Source organism: Rhinolophus ferrumequinum, chromosome 17 (genome assembly GCF_004115265.2).
Source record: "Rhinolophus ferrumequinum isolate MPI-CBG mRhiFer1 chromosome 17, mRhiFer1_v1.p, whole genome shotgun sequence".
Classification (NCBI taxonomy): Eukaryota; Metazoa; Chordata; class Mammalia; order Chiroptera; family Rhinolophidae; genus Rhinolophus; species Rhinolophus ferrumequinum.
The window spans coordinates 52984272-53005641 of record NC_046300.1 but is presented as its reverse complement, the minus strand read 5'-3'; the positions used below and the strand labels follow the sequence as shown (position 1 = coordinate 53005641).

Genomic DNA, 21370 nt, shown 5'->3' with positions numbered 1-21370 from the left:
TCCCTTTAAGTTCTAAAACAGACAAACTAAAATATAATGAGGAAAATCTGTGGTTGCCTGTGGGGTGATGTGTGGGGAGGAGACATCAGGGAACTTTCTGGGGTGGTGGAAATGTGCATTTTACTATGTTGAAATTACATCTAAAAAGTTGGGGTGGGGGGATGCCATCTTTAAAAAGCCTTGCTTGCAGTGACACACAAAAAAGTTGGTCAAGCCCATAGAGATTGAAAATTTTGGATAAAGGACTTTCTGACAACCTGAAGTGATCTGTGGACAAATGCTCCTGCAACTTTGGAAATATTTAATTCTGAGAAAGAAGTGGCCTAGTTGGCCAATTTACACTTTCCAATCCCTGTCTGTAAAATCTACAGCATGTGAATGTAAGGATTATGGATTTAAAGACTGTTTTGTAAAGATTATGGATTTAAAATTCAGCACTTTTATCTTTTGTGTCTTTTTATGCTTAAACAGAAAATGGTGCCTACCTTTTCCAACCCGGCTGTTCATAGAGTTTGAAAGGAAGGCACATGTACTGATGAATGTACCTAGGGTGTCTGAAATGGCCAGTCATTATTTCAAAAGAAAATTCTCCGCTCAGTCCTGCGGCGTCGCATTGCCTTCCTCACTCAGCAGGCCAGATGAGCCGAAGAGATTCAATGTTCTTGGCTTGTTGGCATCTCTATGTAAATATAGCCCAAGAATACGATCCTTTGTCTAGACTACAGTCCAAATTCTGGCTTTTCTTTTGGGTCATTGTTCCTTCACCTGAGGTCTCCTTTTGCTTTGTAATTCTAATCCTGAAATCTTTCAGTGCTGGACAGTGGGAGAACAGAGACGTTTTCATGCTAAGCAGAACCCAGAAATCCCTGAGGGCTAACATTCAGATTCAAAGGTTTCTCGGGGATGCTGGGGCTGTCTGGGAAGTGCTGGGGTTTCCTGCCAAAACCTGAAGGGACTAAATGATGGTGCCAAGTGAGAGAGACTTGGAAGGGCTTGACTCCACACCTTAGGGAACACCTCTTCATTTTATAGATGATGAAGCGGAGGCCCAGAGATAAAGGCCATCTCAATGCAGCTGTCCCCAAATTTGTATCTCTAGCCCTGCCAAGCCTCTAGCTACAGGCTCCTGTATCCAACCTGGGTATGACCGATCATCCAAATTCAGTGAGTTCTTCCCACCTGCTCCCAGGCTCCTCCCCTCCACCCATCCATTCAAACCCCCTGCCCCAAGTCTTCCCCTTCCCTCACAGCAATCCTATTGATTCTAGTCCCAAATCTGTCCCTTCTCTTCATCCCCAGGGACTCCCTGGGGTCTCCCTGCTTCTGCCCTAGTCCCCCACCTCTCATTCTCACTCAGCAACCAGATAGATTCCTGTGATCTAGTCACTCCCCTGCTGCGCGGTCTTCCCGGAGCCCTAGATTAAACCCAGACTCTGAGGTAGCAGACCGGCAGACTGCAGCCCAAAGAAAGGTTTTGTTTGGACCGTCTAGGGGATGAGTGTGGACTAAGGGAGTCCCCAATGGTTCCCATCTGACTCCCAAGGGTCAAACTGAGACGAATGAGAGGAAGCTTCCAGAGGCTGCCCTAGACACCTCTTTGGCCCTTACTATGATATGAGGCCCTCTCTAAATGCAGGTTGTTGTAACCTTCTCCCAGTCGGGACTCCCAACTTCTGTTTTAGGAAGCAGCAAAAAAAGACTACCGTTTAGAGTCAGACAGTGTTCAATTCAAATCCCAGCTCATTTAACCATCTCTGCTTCAGTTTACCCATCTGTGAAATGGAGAGAATTAAATTAGCTATGAAGCACTTACCACAGCACACTGGAAGCTTAATGCGCGAATAAAAGCTCTTACTCGCATTCTAAGGCACCAACAGACAGTGCTGCCCAGGGAAGACTACACTCGCTCATAAGGTGGTAAGTTCCCCGTCACTAGAGTGTGTGCAAGTGCTACTTGGTGCCCAAAGGATTTCAGTGCTTGTAGAAAGCGGGCCTAAGTCTTAAGGTCCCTTCAGCCTCGAGTTATGCCCTCAGAGTCTGACTTTTGGTCTCGGCGCTTCAAGCAACACCAACCAGGGACGTCCCCGGCGTGCACTCAGTCTGTCCGCAGCCGCAGCTTCTCAATAAAGTTGAATGGAGTCGACCCCCGGCTGAGCTGCCGAAACCATCCCACGCACCACCTCGGCCCCGCCCCTCGGCCCCTCACCCGATGGGATGGGCGGGGCACGCAGGCGCCGCGTCCTGCCATTGGCCCGCGCCAGCGGGGGAGGTGGGGCCCGAACGTCAAGGGCTCCGCTGTGTTGTCATTCGGCGGCGGCTAGAGGACACGATCAAGATGGCTGCGGTGTCTGGGCTGGTGCGGAGACCCCTTGAGCAGGTACACAGCGGCACACGAGACCCCTGCGCGACCCCTGCTCACCCTTCGTTCCCTCTGAGCGTCCTTTTTATTTTCCCGCCAGGTCTCCGGGCTGCTGAGGAGGCGCTTCCACCGGACAGCGTCAGCGGCGCTGCAGGTAACTGGCTGGGACGTTAGCCAGGATAGGGAGGGGCCCCTTGTCCTGGGGTGGAGACCAGGGTCGCCCCTGCCTCGTGGCCACTCGGCGCTGAGGGGAGAAAGGCGGCCGCTGGCCTTGAAGTCTACGGTCTCCTGCGTGGGACTCGTGCTGGCTCTGTTGCAGCCGGCGCCAAATCCATCAGCACGTTATCCTCTCGAGGCTTACTGTAATCTGATGGGCGATCTGATGAAACTTGACGCTTCTTCTTTCACACACATCCCCTTTTATTTTTCATGGTGGTAAAATATACCTAACAAAATGTACCGTTTCAAAGTGAATATCCATATTAAGTCCATTCACCATGTTGTGCAGCCATCACCACCATTCATTTCCAGAACTTCATCATCCCAAACAGAATCTGTAGTACCCATTAAACACTAACTCCCCATTTCCCTTTAGTCCCTGGTAACCTCTATTGCACTTTCTGGGTCTATGAATTTATTCTGAGTACATCTTGTAAATGGAATCATACAGCATTTGTCCTTGTATGTCTGGCTTATTTCACTTAGCATAACATCTTCAAGGTTCATTCATGTTGTGGCATATGTCAGAATTTCATTCCTTTTAAAGGCTGACTAATACTCCGATTTATGCATATACTACATGTTGTTGACCCATTCATCTGTTGATGGACATTTGGGTTGTTTCCACATTTTGGATTCATAAGTAATGCTGTGACCATTGGTGTGCAAGTATCTGAGTCCCTGCTTTCAGTTCTTTTTGGCATATATCTAGAAGGGGAATTGCTGGATCATATGGTAATTCTGTGTTCAACTTTTTGGGCACCCCCCCTTTTTTTTTACTAGAGAATTCTACCAACTTTTGTAGTAAAGAAACTCCTAGATCCTGAAGGCAAAGGGGCAGTGCCTGTTACCTAGTGAGTGCTCAATACGTATTATTTAGGCTTCCTGAACAATTCTCTGCCCCATAGTACACCAACTGTGGAAATAAAACCCAGGATACCTTCTACTTAGGAAGTTTTGCCCATGAACTGGTGTGGCCAGCATGCTGATTTCTTAAGCTTAGGTACACACCAAGAAAAATGTTAGTCAACTTCTCATTAACCTATCCAATCAGAGATTGGCTGTGTGTGATAGAAATCTGACTTTTAGCATTCTTGGAACTTTTAGAGAAGACTGTTCTATAGACAGTTTTTCTATATTATATGCTGTGGGCAGCCTAGGTAATTAAAAAGGGCGCGAAACTCAATAGTATCCTAAATAATCCTGTAACTTATTATTTTCCCATACCATGACAGGTGACAGTTCGTGACGCTATCAATCAAGGTATGGATGAGGAGCTGGAAAGAGATGAGAAGGTATTTCTGCTGGGGGAAGAAGTTGCCCAGTATGATGGGGCATACAAGGTAACCAGGATATGTGAAAGCTATACAAAATGGAGATGAGCACCTGCCAACAGATAGACTTAAAATAGCGTCACTGTTTGCTTGTAGGTTAGTCGAGGCCTGTGGAAGAAATACGGAGATAAGAGGATCATAGACACGCCCATATCTGAGGTAAGCCTTGTCTCAGGAAGCAGACCTATGAGGGGCACGTCTATTAAAGCGCACAGTTCTAATTTTTCTGGATTTTCACTTATGTTGGTGTTTTATTTTATAGATGGGCTTTGCTGGAATTGCCGTAGGTGCAGCTATGGTATGTAATCCTCTTTATGAATCTCATCCAAAGAGATTTTTAACATGAACTTTTAAGAACGTTATTTGAATTTTGGAGGAACAAAGTGGTCATTGCTTTTTCAGTCTTTTTAACATCTATGTTTTTGATTTGACAGGCTGGGTTGCGGCCCATTTGTGAATTTATGACCTTCAATTTCTCGATGCAAGCCATTGACCAGGTTATAAACTCAGCTGCCAAGACCTACTACATGTCGGCGGGGCTTCAGCCTGTGCCCATAGTCTTCAGGGGGCCCAATGGCGCCTCAGCCGGTGTAGCTGCCCAACACTCACAGTGCTTTGCTGCCTGGTATGGGCACTGCCCAGGCTTGAAGGTGGTCAGCCCCTGGAATGCAGAAGATGCAAAAGGACTTATTAAATCAGCCATTCGGGATAATAATCCAGGTGAGCAAAGTGACCCTTGGGTCTCTTAAATATTAAAGAACTAAAATGAAATCTTTGCATGCAAGACACCAATAAAGGTTTCTAGTCAGGCTTAGACATACCACATAAAATGTTAATGATTTACAGATGTAGTAAAGACAGTAAAAAATGTAGTTGTTTTTCTTATTTCTGACTATATGGGGGCCAGTTAGGTAAAGGAGACATTTACTATATACCTGCAACACTGATTTAACCTTAATAGATACAGTTAGGATTGAGCAGACTACAAAGGTCAGTACCTAAACCATCCTCAAGGTGACTGGACACAATAGACACAAGACTTCCTAATCAGCACAGTGAAACTTTTCACAAAGTGAATGATAGTGTTGTGTATACGCTTTTAGTCATGTAGTTACTTTTGTTTAAATATTTATATTTTACAGTGGTGATGCTAGAAAATGAATTGATGTATGGAGTTTCTTTTGAATTTCCCTTGGAAGCTCAGTCAAAAGATTTTCTGATTCCCATTGGAAAAGCCAAAATAGAAAGGCAAGGTAAGAGAACTTCGTATACATTTAAACTTTATTTGTAATCCATCCCCTCTTTGTGTTAAATTCAATTTAGACGTTACTGCCCTTTACTTTGACTCACTTTTTACTCATCCTATAAGAAATTATAGGATGAGTTCAAGTTAAGAATATCGTGCTCTAATTGCTCACACACTTGTGCTGTTCTAAATCTTAGTCTAGTAGAGTTGTATTTCTTTTCTAGGAAGGCTGCCACATTCCTCATATGAGTAGAATGAAGCTGAGTTGAAGATTTTACAAATGAACTTAGTTTCAACCTGACCTCTGATCTGTGACCACTTTGTTTCAGGGACACATGTAACCGTAGTTGCCCATTCAAGACCTGTGGGCCACTGCTTAGAAGCTGCGACTGTGCTGTCTAAAGAGGGAATTGAATGTGAGGTGAGTGGGCATTCACTTGCTCTTAAAGAATCAGAAAGTTTCCTTTTAAATATAAGACCCAGAAATAGGAGTTTGAGTTCTGTAACAGGTTAACTAGATGTAAAATCTTTGTCACTTAGTTCTGCCTCTGCTTAAAGCTGGTAACCTACCTGCTTTTCAAATACCTAGCTTCTTACCACATAGGTTCTGGGTCTCTCAGAATAGTATGTACGTGCTTTCTCAAGTTAAGATCCAACCCTGGAGCTAGAGGTTGGGACAAGGGGAAACTTAAAGGAGTCTAACCCTTTCGTATCCAGGACCTACCACTTGCTAGTTACTCTTGGGCAAGTTATGTACTCTAAATCTCAGAAGACTTGGACTGACGGACAGGAGCTTAGAAAGAACAGCAGTAAAGGGAGGGCTGGCTACAGAGTGGGGATGATACATTTTCTGTCCCATTATGGTGATCGTGAGAATTACACTTAGTGTAGTGCCTGATACAGAGTAAGTCGGTTTTTAATTATTTTGATGAGAAGGAAGTTAAAGCCTAGGGAAGATAAATAAATTCTGTTAACAAGAGCTGCTTGTAGTAGATGTAAAGATTTTTGTTTTAATTACAATTTCCCCTTTATGTTTTGTTCATGGGTAGGCAGATTAGATTTTTCTAGACCCAAAGACTAACAGGAAACAAAAACAGAAGTGGTATTATGGGGATAAGACTATCTTTGTGATGCAGTGGCTCTATAAAGCTTATCTGTTTAGGTGATAAATCTGCGAACCATCAGACCAATGGACATTGACACAATAGAAGCCAGTGTGATGAAGACCAACCATCTGGTAACTGTGGAAGGAGGCTGGCCACAATTCGGAGTAGGAGCTGAAATTTGTGCCAGGGTCATGGAAGGTATTTCAGAGAAACTGGTTTTAGAATAGTCAAGCTGTATTAAACATTGTGTACCTGGATACTGAATAAAGAGATTGAAAACTAAGGGTGGCCAAATTATATGAACTTTCAGCTAGTCAGCTTGGCATTTTTCTTTCAGATAAATGCTTTCAAAAGCAAAACCAGAAACAATTCCGAGTAATTATTCCTTTAGATTTTCCCTGGTCTTTGGGCAGCCATACCTCTTGTGCCAAAATGGTGATGTTCAGCTGGTTCCTCCTGCTTCTCTCTCATTGGAGCCTCTTTCTCTCCTAGGCCCTGCATTCAATTTCCTCGATGCTCCTGCAGTTCGTGTCACCGGTGCTGATGTCCCTATGCCTTATGCAAAGGTTCTAGAAGACAACTCTGTACCTCAGGTTAAAGACATCATTTTTGCAATAAAGAAAACATTAAATATCTAGTTTAGACTTGAATTTCAAGTCAGTTGGGATTTATTTAAAATACTTGGCTGACACCACCTGGACACTACCTGGACTGGACTGTAAGACCTTATGATTCATAAATGTTTTTGTACTCGGAAGAAGTTAAAATGTGCTTATATGTGGAAAAACTCTCCATTCTTCCTTCCCTAGACTCCATGCCTATTTTTTGTCTGTTACAATTACCACGTACTTTGAATAAGACTAATGTAAAATTTTACCTTCTCACTGGAAGGACATGGTATGAATGTGACCGAGTCCTCATGAAAGATATATCCAAAAAAAGACAACTTAAATATGTAAAAGTAAAAGCATATAATCTACATTTACTGTTAGGTTGTTTTGATAAGGAATAAAGGAATTCCTAACTATGACTAATTGTATTTTTATATTCTTGAAAATAAATATGGGGTCTTAAATATGGAAGTCTTAAAATTCTGTTAAGAAATTAGTGTTATTAGGAACTAATCATTAATCACCTCAACCTCATCACACTTAAAACAGGAGCTTGTCCACAGACTCTTCAAATGCCAAATTCTAATAGGGTTCCCTTTAAAATTAAAGCAAAACTCTTATCAGGTATTTTCCCATTGCCAGAAAACAGACCTGCCATACATTACCCTCTCCAGAAGTTGAGATGGAAAAGACAGGTTTAAATTAGTTACAGAAGTGTACAAATGGTACCTAATTTAAACAGCAACACAGGATTGTTAGCTCTTATTAATTAAGGGAAAATATGACGCAAAAGGAGTAGAGATAGGATAGGAGGGAAGAAAATTTTAGAAATACTGTAAGGATCTGGTCTTTGTTTACAAAAGGTACTACAAAAAGCTCCCCTTTAAAATACTAAGCCAAGCGACAGACAACACGTTGTGTTGACATGGTTTATTTTAATAAAAAATACAGCTGAACGTTTATCACAGATTACATGAAACTATAGACAGTGACATTCTCTGCATAGTAACCAACACTGATGTGTGTACTTGAATTTTTAAATGGATTATTTATAATCCTTTAAAGTGCAGTTTATTTAAGGGTTTACGCAAATCATAGGATAAAGGATCTTTCTAATAAATGAGTAACATTTAAAGATGATGAATTTGAATAAATCTTTGAAAAATCACAATTCTATAGATGGCCAGATTCACCTGTAATAATAATCTCCCACAAACCACAAACTTAATTGCTGAGGAGTCAGATCCTCTAATTGGAAAGAGCTTTATCTGATGTTAACTTTTTTTTGTTCAATACATTCTAACTATAAGGAACTATGAATCAAGTAGTTACTTTAGCAGCCCCGAGTTCTAGAACCACAACAGTATTCCTGTGAGAATTTACGAGAATGTTACGAATTTTCCGCATTTAAGGGGAAAATGAACTCAACTGATTCTCTGACTTGGTGACATAACTATGCTTTGGGCTATAGTATTAATGTCGAAGATGAATTTAAGGTAGCAAAACTGGGAGTTATCTAAGAAAGAACCAGAAAATGCTTCAGAATAGAGAAATAAACTGAGGAACGTTTCTAGGAGCTGTCTGACGGGACAGGAGGGATTGCAATACAAAGACCATTCGCTGCTGTGACTGAACACTATCATCGTTTGTTGTCTGTTTCCTTCAGTTGGTAGAAATACGAATTCAAATAATGCTGCTACCCCAAAAAGATGCCCATTAGAGGATGAAGACGACTCCTTTAAAACAGTAGCAAAGGAGCAAAATATTTCTTAAGGCAGCAACGCCAGCCTGATTTTAATCTACTTGAAGAATATTTCCCTCTTGAAAAGACCCTTACATGAGCTTCTGCAAAACAGTATGTGTCTGTACCGGCTCAGCAATTATTCATCCAGGAAGAGGGTGCTTTCAGGGGTTGGAGGTGGAAAGAAAAAAAAAACAAAAAAACTTTTCTGTCCAAGTGTAAACATGAAGCTTTAACCAATCTTAGGAGCACTGTGGTCGCAGGTTTCGGCTTTCCTTAAAGTTCCTTTTTGGAAATTCTGGATGGAGCTGAGTAAGGCCCCTCGGCTCACGCCATTCACAGCCTGGGGCAGGAGCTGTGTGGGCACCTCTGTGCTCGAAGGAGGCAAGGGAGCTGCTGCTGGTAGAGGCGGAGGTGGGGGAGGTGGAGGTACTGTGGAAATCCCTGTGGAGGAAAAGGGACAGTCAGCATCCTCTCTCCACACACCCTGCATACATGTTCCTGCTCAATCCTGGGCAGAATGGACTTTGGTGAGACTGCAAGCATTTTTCCTCAGAGGGACCAAATACCCAATGCTGTACGATTTCTTAAGTACTGAACAAGAAAGCTAGAAGCATCAGAGGGGAATTTAAATCTAAAGTTGCCATTTCTCCCAAATAACAGTCGTGTGAAAAGGACTGAACAAATATCACAGATTACATGAGGCTATACGTAGTAACATTCTCTTAATGTAGATGAGGCTCTTAACTCCATTTCCAAATTTTAGTAGTGGTCCCCAAAGAAAAGTGCCATCAGCTACTTTGGCCAGGGCCTGGGCAGCTCCGCCTATTCCTGAGCTAGCAATTGAAGGTAGACATCTGTAAGCACAGAGTTGGCCTACCTGAGTATCGATTTACTGATAAGGGATGAACAGTTCTTTAGTTATTCCAACACACAATATTTGAAGGATGTGCTTTAATATAAAATGACAAACCACTCAGGATTTTTGGCAAGGAACCAGTGCCTGCTGGGTTATGGGTTCCCCAGGGACATCTGTCTCTAAATCATTTCCTATTAGGCTGCATTAAAGAAATACAAAAAGCTAATAATTGTTGCAATGCAAAGCAAGGGGCAAAGGACTTCCCCAGCAATGGTATTCTCAGGGAGGAGTCTTCCTCAAGTACTCTTCTTTGCACTGGGGCCCAACCCAGGAACAGAATGGAACTGCACTACCCCTATCTTTGCTGAAGCATAAGGAGAAATTGGAACGCCGAGCTCCACCCTAGTGGGCAAGAAGGGAACTGGACAGGTGTCTAAAACTCCCTTTGGCTTCCAAGCACACTTTTGGCACTTGAATTTTACAGTTTTGAATCAATGAATGAATTGTTCTCCCAGGACAAAAGAAACACTGACTACAGACAGAAGAACTTGCCCTAAAGAACTTGCCTCTGCCACAGTTAGTTGCCCCATTTCCTGTGAACTTGCAGCTCAGTGACTCCACCCATCTGTTTCTAGCCTTACCCTCTACCCCTTCCTAAGGCTACACAAGGGAGACACTCTGCTAGGTGGTTCCCCCCCAAGCTGCTACTGAGCTGTGGTGTTAAAAGGCAAACATAGCAATCACCATTTGAGTTTCTATGGATGAGTGAGTGGTTCAGGATCACCAAAAAAATACTTAGGTAAGCGCATAACAGGCAACGGTTACAGTGGGGCAGGCAACGGTTACAGTCTTGTGTTTCATAGAAAACCACTTACCTTCCTTCACATCTTTACCCAAACCTAAGGCAGCTGAAATTAAAGAATCACACAGACACACACACTCATGCTCTGCATTCTTGGAATTCTCAACAATGATATGGTGACACAAATAAACATTCAATACAGACAAATGAACAACATGTAATTTCCATTGGTTCTATACAGTAACAACTAATGAATGAAATTTGATTATGTTCTATGCCAAGGTGGACTGTGGGAAAATGTTCCTGGCTTTATGTTACAGGGTTACAAAGATAAAAAGGTCTTTAAACCTGGAATGAGTGTTGAGGTGAGATCAGGGAGAGTGAATGTGTGACAGAAGCAGTCCTCTGAAAGGGGTTTCCAGATAGTGGCCAGTGAAACGCCAGGAGAAGGGGACATTGCCTCTGAGGGCTCCTGGAACTCAACTGCAGCAGAGAGAGAGTCTGGAGCAGTGAGCAGGTGCCAACGCCACCCTCCTGCCATCCAATGACCAGAAAAGGGCGTCAGAATCTGTACTTGACATTAAGGCTCGACATGCTCCAGAGGCGCATCGGTGTTCCTGCCTTCCAGCTTTGTGCTTGGCGCCTGGCAGAAGAGTCACTGCGGGTTACAGATGAGAAGACAGGCTCTAGGCTACAACAGCACTTGTGTCCTAAAGGCATGGAACTGGCCATCCAGAGACTGCTACCCCTCCAGCCCAGGGTGCTGGGAGGCTAGACATGGGCCTCGAGGGCTGGACTTGGATATGGGCTGCCGTCTCAGCACAGGACAAAACTGCTTGGCTTTCACAAGGAACCAGCCCTTGACTTTGGCCTCATTACCAGGCGCTCAAAATTAAAAGGGTAAATTCACTACCACAGAGTTTGGGAGCTGGGGTGGTGTTCGGTACATGGATCTTCATTTTCCAAGGAAAAGCGGAGATTGTTACCACTTTCAGTGAATCTCTTTGAATATATAAGTAGTATAAATAAATACACTGTCCAAAGTGCCACAGGGTAACCTGTGCCTGTAAAGCAGACGGGATGCTCAGGGCTGTGCGAAAGGAGGCTGCTCGTCCAGGGGTATAGACAAGGTCACCCTGACGTCCGCACAGAGGGCCGGACCAATTGCAAAGGGCCTGATGTCCCGTGAGGTCCACTTTTCCTCACTGGGCCTGCGACAACTAGGACAGATCTTGATGTGTATGATCAGGGCAAGGAAGCCAGAACTCAGCTTGCCAGCTCAGCGCACTCTGGGAGGGGACAGAAGGTCATCACTGGAGGAGAAAGAACACAGACCCGGGGATTCACTGAGTACAGGCCCCATCAATTCTTTCTGCTTTTTCTTTCTGCCTTTTCTATGGTCCACAAGCCTCCTTTAAAGGTTCATTGGGGGTTAAGCTACACCACCTTGCTAACAAGAGGGGGAAGGGAGGGCTGTTAACAAGGGCCAAATTCAGAGTTGGCTATTTGGCCTGTGACAAACCTGCGAACAAGTACCTAAAGCCTGAGCACCCCCATTCCTCAAATATGAATGAGTTGCTCCCCGACAAGGGGCCTCCGACAGTCCTTATCCCCAGGCCCCAGACAAAACCGGACAGATTCCACGGTAGGCTGAGCACTAACTGAACTCACACAGCTTGGAAGGATACTGGCCTGTAGTAAGCCAGGATGAGGGATGCTCCAACTCAGCTCAGCTACAATTATAAGCAGGTGGGTCCTCATCTCTCCAATCTCATTTTCTCTCCCAAGAGACAACTTCTCTCCCCTCCCCTCCCCAGAATCCCAAACCAAATGGGAACCTGGTAATAATCCAGCAGGGGCCCTAGAACAGACCACAGCCTGTAGCAACAAGAGCATAGGTTAGATCTAGAAAGAAACGCCTTGCCAGAAACATCCTCACCTACCTGGTGGAAAGGATGTCTGAGGGTCCCCATCCTTGGGGCCAACTTAGCAGTGGGCAGTCTACAGGTGTCTGCAGGTCTGAGTTCCTCTGTGATCCACACATGGCGGGGACGGGGGCCCTATTGGCCACGGGCCACCAGACCTGCCAGCTACACTTAAGAGGGAATGGAGGGCAGTGACCCCAGGAGCAGGCGGCACCCAGCTCTTGGGAACTGCTTTTGCCTCAGACAGACAAGAAGGCTGCACTCATGTCCCAACTCAAGCTTAAAGATGCTTCACAAAGAACTGGTTTTCCCTACTGCCAGTTATAAACGCTTGTAAGTTGTGTCTCCATAACGGAGAACTCAACTACCTAATGTCCTTTCCCCTTCATTGGAGTCACAAGGAACCAACATTTTTTGCAGCAACAGGACTTTGAGAGCCTCGTTCCCCAAGTTAAAACACACCCAAATGCCATACAGCTGATTTGCAGGTTTTAGAGCCGTTATATTAAAACTGAAACCAGAGTGAAAATGAAGATTTTAAAGGTCATGATGATAATGAAATGAATGTAAATGAAGTCACTTGGGTGCTTTTTAAAGATGCTGTATTTCATTTAAATGTTCAGATAAGGAAATCATCTCAAATCTGCTTTCCCATTTGTTCATCACTTCAGTGATCTAGAGCACGAGGTCCCATTTCACATACAGAAACAGCATCTTTAAAGTTAGAGAATTCAGTATAGCTTACTTTACCGAAAATTCACGTTCAAAATGGTGCATGCTCTACTGAAAACAGCAAAGAAAGGGGGAGAGAGAAAGAGAAAGGGGACACAAGTCATTATTCCGATTTTAGTGTCATTTAAATAGTAAGAGGCAGTAAAATATTAATCTGAATCACACGCTGATTATTCACACTACCAAACTAGGAGACACTTAAGCACAAAATGCACTGGTTCGTAAACACGACTGACTGGTTTAGAACATGGCAAACCAATGAGTTGCTTTCCTCCTCAAGTTCTTTTTTTAAATTTCTTCTTCTGAGCCACTTAGGTGTTATTTTTATTTATTTACAAGCACAACACTCACTTCAGAAGACCCTGGAAGGTTTTACCTCCCCTGAAAAGTGGAATGGGTCCTGGGACTATACTTAGTTCTATTACTAAATAAGGACAGTTTATCAAGAGGGGAGAAAAACTAGAACTCATCACTTTTTTCCAAGCAAGTCTCCTACAGTCTAAAATGGAGACAGGTCTTTGCAAAGTTGGGAGGAGCAAGTGCAGAGGGGCAGGTGGAAGGTGGAGCTCCTGGGCAGGGGTGGTGTGGGCCCCCTCCCGGAAGGCTGCTGGGGTCTAGAGGCTGAATTGGGCAGTGAGCCGCATTACTAGTTTACTTAAGGCTATAAAACCATTAAAAGCAGGGCAAACATTTTTCCTGTCTTCTTTTTAACTGACTAGATTCCAGGTGAAATGTGAAGGATAACACTTTCCCTGTCAGTTAGGGACCCCCGAGTTCCTAATGCACCAACCTGTCCCACTGCCAGAGAAAATTCCCTTCCTCTGGGGAGGGGCCGGGAAATGAGGCCAATGTTGGAAAGGTCAGGCTGACCACTCACGTGGTGCAGCTTTGTGGGGGTGCTGGGGACGCTCGCTTTCCTGCCCCGCCCCTGCCCATGCCGGCTGAGGGCTGGGGGAGGAGCATACAGCTGCTGGCACGTGGGTGGGGAGGGAGCGCTGTGAGAGAACGACCGGAGAGCAGGGATGTCATACCGTTCAGAGAAACACGGCAGGGCAGACCTGTTCATCCCAAAGAAGGCAAGTGCTTTGTGTATGTGCAGGTTTGGATAAAAATTCTTATGGCCAGAGACATTGATTTTGAACCTAAAATGGGTTTCAGATTTTGATTTGGCTACACCAATTCTGGAAACTCCAGCATCCTAAATAACTTCATCTCTTTTTTGGTGCCTTATTTATTAGCTCTCCTTCTTGTTAGTCAAGTTCTCAGTCCCTCTGGGCCCATAGGCTCTGTTCTCCCTCCTCCAGCTCCTGTCCTGATATGAAACCTCCCTCTCTCTAGTCATTCGTACAGACTGGGTTTTCTACAAACTGCCAGCTCTCTTCAAAATGACTGCTTAAAACTAGAAACTGCGAACAGGAGGAAGGGCTAGGATTCTCTTGCAGAGCATTCATAGCTGATCTTATACTTAATAGTACTTTACTACTTATAAAGCCTGGTCATGTGTATTATCTACCTAATACAGACCAGGAATTCTTTTAAAGGACAGCTTTAAGACTGGAAATTACTTTTCCAAGGTCACAGCTGAAAAGTGGAGGAGCTATAACCCAAGCTGGGGTTTCTGACTCTTTTTTCAGGGTACTTTACACACCAGCCATGCAATGTTTAACAGCACAGGTCGTGCAGTGCACCCAAGAGAGCAGACACTCAATACATATTGGTGGGGTAAAAGCAAAGACAGAGCCAACTTGAATCCTACTCTAGCATCCCCGACTTGTGTGACCTTGGTCAAAGTCTTTTAATCCCACTAGAGCCTCAGTTTCTTTGTCTGTAAAATGGAGCTCTAGAATCCATCCTCCTTGGATGGGAAAGCGTTCATGAGGATTAAATAAAACAATGACTATAAATCACTTAGAACAGTGCCTAGCATAAAATAAGTGCTCAAACTATGTTAAATATGATTATTAAAAAGAACAAGAATCTAGGACCTCCCCCTTACTTAGCTTTCCGAAAATACTGCAAACCTGTTTAAAAAACATGAAAACACACAATAGTAAGGTAGCAGGCCTGCCTGCTTCCAAAGGGAAGGTGGAAGGGAATATTTCTGTGTGTGTAAAATGGGACCTTCTAAACCACTCAGCTCTATGAATTCAGAGTGTAAACAGTAGTTGGTGACATTTACCATGAACTAAGTCAGGATAAAGAATTTTAAAATTCCTTGAAAGAGTGACCTTCTAGTGGCAGGAAACACAATCTTTAGCAGAAAGCAAAGTGCTAGTAATGTTCTCAGTGAGAAAAAAAAAAATTAAAGTTTGAGAATCCCATCCCACCTGATGGAACTGCCAACAGACTTAGGGAAATGATATTTCTCCCATCAATTTGCTAAGACCTCCAGAAGAGGCCCTAGGGCAGGAAAGGCCCAAGCCTTACACAAATGCTGGAAAGGGTCAGGAGAGTAAGATCCCTTTGCTTAGAAACATCTATCACTTCTGCCCCATCCTAAAAGTAACTAGGCTTAATACCACGCTCAGCTACCATGAATGTGCTTAAAATTGACTATTTCAGGAAGAAAGGCATTGCTGTCGAAATGAACTTGCCTAAGTTTAAGTTGATCTACTGATGAACAAACTGCCAAAGGCAGCGTCCACAGTAAATTTATGGTATGCTTAACTAGAAGGAACTGTGAGACGGTCTCCTCTAACTTCCACCCTTTTGCCTTTTACAGAGGAAGTAACTAAAACCCAGACACAGAGTGACTCATTCAAGGTCTTGCAGTAACTAACAGAGTATCTGGTGCAGGCACTGTTCTAACCTCGTACTCACTGGATTCTCTTTAATAACACGACTGGGCAGGCACATTTATTATCCTCACTTACAAATAGGAAACCTGAAACACAGGGAGGTCAAGTGTCCGGTCCAAAGTCCCAGAACTAGCAAGTGGTGTTCTCTCAAGTTTAGGTTCCCTGGCCCCAGGTGTAGTTCCAAGAGCTCCCACTGGAGCTGTGTTTGAGATGCCACCGTTAGCAAGAATTCTTTTTTAATACAAGCCCTTGAAAGTGAAGAATTTTCTTCATTTCTTGAGAAAACTGCATTTCATCATAAAGCGGAAGACACTCTCTGATTTAGGTCCCAAATAGACCATAAACTTGGCCTAGAAGTAAAGACATAAATTGGACTAAATGTGATTCCAGCAACAAAATGAGCAGCGTGCAGAGGCAACGAGAAAGATGAGCCCATGAGAAGCCTGGCCTCGTGTCCTGGAAGAAAGGACCAGTCTAAGCAGGGTCTGACAAGCCAGAAGTTGCCCCCCTCAGTTGCGAGTCTGTCCTCACTCAGCAAACGGCTTGAAGGCAGAGCAAGCCCCAGCAAATCCACCCACAGGATTTACTGAGCATCTCCCATGGGTACAGCAGCATGAGGGCGACCACCTATTTGTAGCTCCCTAATGCCTTGTGCAGAACAGAAGCTTGAGATGTTGCTTGCTGGTGGACTCGGTTTTAAGGTGCATTCACTGTTTAAGAAGGGGGACTATTGGGAGAAAAAATCTCCATGGTCAGACCCCGAGGAAAGCATTGGCTTGAATTGTGTCTATCACTTTGGCACTGCCGAGAGGTGCTGGAAATGTGACTCCATGCCAGCTGGGGCCGTGTGTGTCTCTTCATCTCTGTAACCCAGTGCCAAATACAGTGCCTGGCACACCACAAGCTCTCAATTAATGCAGCTTGAATAACTGAATGAATAAACTCATTGTGGGTGCCCCATTTTAGGGCCTCAAATGCTAGGTTGACAGGCCAATGCTATTTATTATAGTTAACCAGTTTTATGAGCTGTATCACAACAAATGCCCAGCAGAGGTCAGAGTACAGTCTTTGGGTCTGAGTTGATAATTTCATCAACAAAACAAAGGACAGAAAGGAAAGAAGGAGCCAATACTTGCTAGGAACCCCTTGACTCTGCTAGGTATTGTGCTCGGGGCCTCACATATGTTTTCCCTCTAAATGCTTATGGCTCCCATTCAAGATAGATATTATCAAATTCATAGTAATACCCTCCAACCACTCCTCAAAATTTTTCCAACATTGACTCTTGTAAGATTCCTCATTTTCTTCTCTCACTCTAAAAGTTATCTCATTTCATGCAAACCTGCTCGTGCATGAGATAGCTCCCATTCAACTCACAGGTAAATTAGAGGATTCACAAAATATATATATATATATATATATATATATATATATATATATACACACATATATATATATATATATGTAAAATTCCCCAAGGCATTTAAAAATGAGAATTGGCAGTTAACATCCCAGAATCACATCTAATGCACAGTGGTGTACTCCGAAACAGACATCTCATTTGTTAAAGGAGCGTTTATGGAGTCTCACTATTAATTATTTCTAATTTCCTTCATGTGTCTGAGGGGTGTGAAAGTAGTATTCTATCTACTAGAAAATGGCTCAACATGATCTGGGCAGTGGATCCCCAGAAATTTCGGATCAGCCTATACAAGTCACCTCTACAAAAGACAGAACTCTATTTTCTGTCTTGATCAATATTTGGGGGCTTTCTTGTAAAATGTGTGGACAAAGTCAGACAGGGAAAACGTATCATCGCCATGAGCCAGGCACTCTGCCCCTCGCACACATGCAGTGAGCCGCAGTGACCATGCTCAGCCCACAAGGAAGTCACCGCCAGCCAGAAGTAAACCGCTCAAGCCAGTCCACTTCCCTTGGCCTGTCACTTTGTAAGGAAGGTCAGTTAGAAGCGTTGAGACCAGTCAGATAATGATGCACTCGGTCGCTTCCGGTGCCGCCTGTGGTATTATCAACCCCAGCCACTGACTCTCCCTTCAGATAGTTGCAGCAACTCTTCCAAGCACAGCTGACAAGCTCTAAGTGACAGAATCAGCTCCTCTGACATCTAGAACATCTGGTTCATTTAAGAAGTGAAAGGAGATACTGGTACCCCAGTGTGTTTTTAGTGGGGCTTACAAAATGGTTAGGAGAAACTAGTTCGAAAAGGACAGAAGAAAAGATAGCATTACAAGATCACTCCACAGAATTAGAGGTTATTTTTATAAGTATTCCCTGAGATAAATTCTTTCTACATTTTTCAAACAAAACTCCTAGTATCTGATTTGATTCACAGAGGTGAAACAAAGGCTAGCCACAGAAAAATATTCAGATGCTTAAATGCATTGCAGAGCAGAACAGGGCACAAAGAGTTATCAGGAAATCAGAAACTCGGTGGTTATTCACTCCCACACCGAGGCATTTCACCAGTTTTGCTCTGTGACAAAACCAACATTCTGGCTGGGTTCCCTGGGGAGAGAGCTCTGGCAGGAGAGGGCCCCTGGGCAGCAGTGCCACTGTTTTATTCAACTGAGCATGTACCAAGACAAGCTCTGATCTGAGGAGTCCTGCATGAGGCTTTTCAGCAGAGAGAGCAAGCTGGAGATAGAGGGTGGTTAGCGGCCCCGAAACCAACTATTCCACGCCCCATGAAACCCGAGTTTGTAAACCTAGACCCTCAGCCCTCCCAATGACACTGCTAATTTGCACTCCCACTGGTTCTCTGGAGAAGGCCGCACTATCTAACCCCTGAAACGCTTGGGCCAAGATGAGCCGAGAAAGAGCCCCGCCCCTTTTCCTGTTGGTGGACAGCAGGAGGGAAGCAAGCTACCTTTCCTCCATCACTGACCTGCTGTAGAGGGTGGAGTCGGCGATGACGGAGATGTGAGAGGTGAGCTGGCCCCAGATCCTGCTAAAAGAACACACAGAAACACACATGGGGACCAAAGAAAGACATTTGGAATCGGGTGCTAGCTGAGCCCCACCACTGGCTGAGAATCTGCACTTGGCTTAGTGTGTGGGCCTTGTGGTGAAAGGTGAGGAGGGACAGAGAATTCAGAGACCAGACCGACAACCAAGCTTCCACTCCAGGACAGGGTATACTGCCTGCCTTCCCCATGCTGCTCCCCACAGCTTGCCTTATTGGAAACCCACTTGGAGAAATCAACAGCTTACCCACATGGCTTTAGTATTCTTCCTGACCCAACCCCTGTCCCTGGGTAATGAATGACAAATGAAAGTGCCACAGAGGTACAGAGCGGTCCAGTGGGGGCTTCTCTGAAGGAGGTGAGAGTTCCCTACAGCAGCTACACAGCAATGCTCTCTGTACAAGTTCCATTTTATCAGCAGATACAATTAGATAGGGTCAGCCTATTTTGCTTGTGGGTTTTCCAGACCTTCTTACCTAAAATTCAGTAACTACCCTAATTCACATTAAAACAATATACATATTCCCATATGTCACATGCTTTTTCTGGACCTAGTCACCTTATTATATTTCAAATATTCCCAAGTTCTCAGCATCTCCCAGTGATCAGAAATCCTCAAAATACATCCTGCTGGCCTGACATGGAAGTAACCCAATGAGCAGACAGAGGTTCCTACATAAGCCCCTCCTCCCTGTGGAGGTCCTATCAAGGGGTTCACTAGCCACAACTCCAAGGGGGCTGTGATCATGCCCACGAGAAACCACTAGTTGTTGCTCTGGGGAGGCCTCCAACCATCACTTCACCTACAGGACATGCTGGGCATGGCATGGACACTGGGCACAAGGAGAAATGTCCTAATTAAACCATACCATCCTGCACCTGAATAGTTTTCCACTATTTGCAATATTCTCTCACTTCCCTATAAAATATAAGAGGTGTTTTACTGGTAAAGGAGGTAAAACTCAGCCCCTCCTGTTTTCATACCGCTTTGTAGTGCTAACATAGATTTTAACGGGGAGAAGACTGAACTCGTGATTCCAGTGGGATCTGGAGATGACCTGTACGTGTCCATCGACTGCTGCTTCACTTTCCTAACCTCCCTGAGGGCACACAGTGTCTTGGGAGTCCTGGGGATCCCATCTGGCTGCATCTGGCATAGAGCCTTGCACGAAGGCATGCAGTTGCTTCAGGAAGGTGGAAAACACAGAGTTGGGCTTTCTCTCTGCTTTATAAAGAATGAGCTGCTGGACAGAATGACAGTCAGACATGAGTCTCAGCCTAATGACAACAACGATGGGCCCATGTCCATCCCATCAACCATGGGGAAAACAGACTTCCAAGTCTGAAATTAGCTGCTGGCCACAACACTCTCTAGCCCCTCTCCTCTCCCAGCCTCCACAACTGAAGAGCTGCCTTGGTCCTCACTGGGACCTCCAGGGCCTGGGGCCTCCCCTCCTACTCTTCCCTTCTAGCTCCCCCTGAGCCCTTCTCTGGCCTGGATTCTGCAGGCCATAGTGTCAGCATGATTCTCACCCTTTTTCTGGAGTCTACCATCTTCTCCCATCCCAACTCCTCCAATTTTCAGCTCCATCCACACCACCTGCATTCTCTGCTGTGGCTAGTCCAGCCTTTGGGTCTCGTGTGCTATTCACTGTTCTCCTCATGCCCTCAGCAGATATCTTCCCCCCTGACTTCACTGAGAAGACTGGAGAAGGCACGAACTGTGAACATCCTCAATTTCCTCCCTTCCTTCTGCTTTTAAATGCCTCTACCTCTTCACCTGCCCCTCGAGGCTCCTGCCTCCAAGAAGAGATGGACTGGCTTCCTCCATGGCTGAGACTGACAGCTGGGCCTTGATGCTAAGCCCTTGGCCTTCTAGCCCCTTCACCCCATCACTCTCTCTTTTGCATCTTTGGCTTCTCCCTCTCTGCTAGGTCCTTCTCCTGCCTAAAAGTATATGGCTATTCCTCAACCTAAAAGAACCTCCCCTTTCCTTGGCCTTCCAGGGCTAACCCAAAGCTGCCTGACTTAGAATGAAACCTCCCCTTCTCTACTTCACAGATTCACAAGGTAGAAGAAATGGGAGGCCCCAAGGGTTCACTCAATCTAGCCCTGATTTCCAAAGATGGGGACGTTAAGGCCCAAAGCCAGTCAGGAGTGGCAGCGATGACTGCCAACTCAGGACAGTGCTCTCTGTACCATCTCGGTTCTTCTGGAATGGTGCTTTTTGCCATCCCCACAAACTACTGAGTGTTTTCCTTAACATAGGAGGGCACATTCTCCTACCACATGGTGACTGCAGCAGAGGACAAGATTTAGGGGCACTTCTGTTTGTGCAGGCTCCATTAAAAAATAGGAGGCCTTGCATTTTGAGTTGTGTTGGTTTTTCTTCCATGGATAATGCTCATTTTCTGTTGATTGAGTCTTGCCATCAGTGAGGAGGCTGAGTTGCTCTATAACCTCTGAGCTCCCTTCCAGCACTTGATTCCTGTGAGCCAATGAATACTGTCGTAATCCTTCACTAGGGACTGAATTCTTCGGTTTTCTATATTCATTACCATTCTCTGGCCAACAGAACCCAAGACCTCTTGACCAAATATAGACTCCTGGTCCCGATCTTTGGGTGCTGGGCTCCACTACAATCTACAACCAGT

General features: G+C 44.7%; 2 protein-coding genes and 1 long non-coding RNA gene across 12 annotated transcripts in view; 1 reads left to right on the top strand and 2 right to left on the bottom strand.

Moving 5' to 3' along the window:
- The window catches only part of LOC117036894 (uncharacterized), a 28592-nt gene extending 26418 nt beyond the window's left edge, over positions 1-2174 (bottom strand). Inside the window, exons 1-2 of the long non-coding RNA XR_004425455.1 lie at positions 1814-2174; positions 486-813 (exon numbers count right to left, since the gene is read on the bottom strand). This is a non-coding gene — a long non-coding RNA (uncharacterized LOC117036894). The remainder of the gene's footprint in view (positions 1-485; positions 814-1813) is intronic.
- Positions 2175-2261: 87 nt separating this feature from the next.
- PDHB (pyruvate dehydrogenase E1 subunit beta) lies at positions 2262-7294 on the top strand. The gene is made up of 10 exons (XM_033132323.1): positions 2262-2377; positions 2460-2513; positions 3814-3921; positions 4009-4071; positions 4175-4210; positions 4347-4632; positions 5055-5165; positions 5488-5579; positions 6321-6462; positions 6757-7294. Exons 1-10 carry the CDS (start codon positions 2336-2338, stop codon positions 6900-6902), a joined length of 1080 nt encoding a protein of 359 aa, XP_032988214.1. The 5' UTR covers positions 2262-2335; the 3' UTR covers positions 6903-7294.
- A 388-nt stretch (positions 7295-7682) lies between these two features.
- The window catches only part of PXK (PX domain containing serine/threonine kinase like), a 67402-nt gene continuing 53714 nt past the window's right edge, over positions 7683-21370 (bottom strand). The window contains exons 17-19 of one of the 10 annotated variants that reach the window (XM_033132315.1): positions 18638-18700; positions 12953-12985; positions 7683-9060 (exon numbers count right to left, since the gene is read on the bottom strand). In XM_033132315.1, the coding sequence (XP_032988206.1) occupies positions 12966-12985; positions 18638-18700 (83 nt within the window). In that variant the 3' untranslated portion in view covers positions 7683-9060; positions 12953-12965. Of the gene's footprint in view, positions 9061-12947; positions 12986-18637; positions 18701-21370 lie in introns of all 10 variants that reach the window. The other 9 variants (XM_033132319.1, XM_033132321.1, XM_033132317.1 and 6 more) reach the window with 9 other exon arrangements.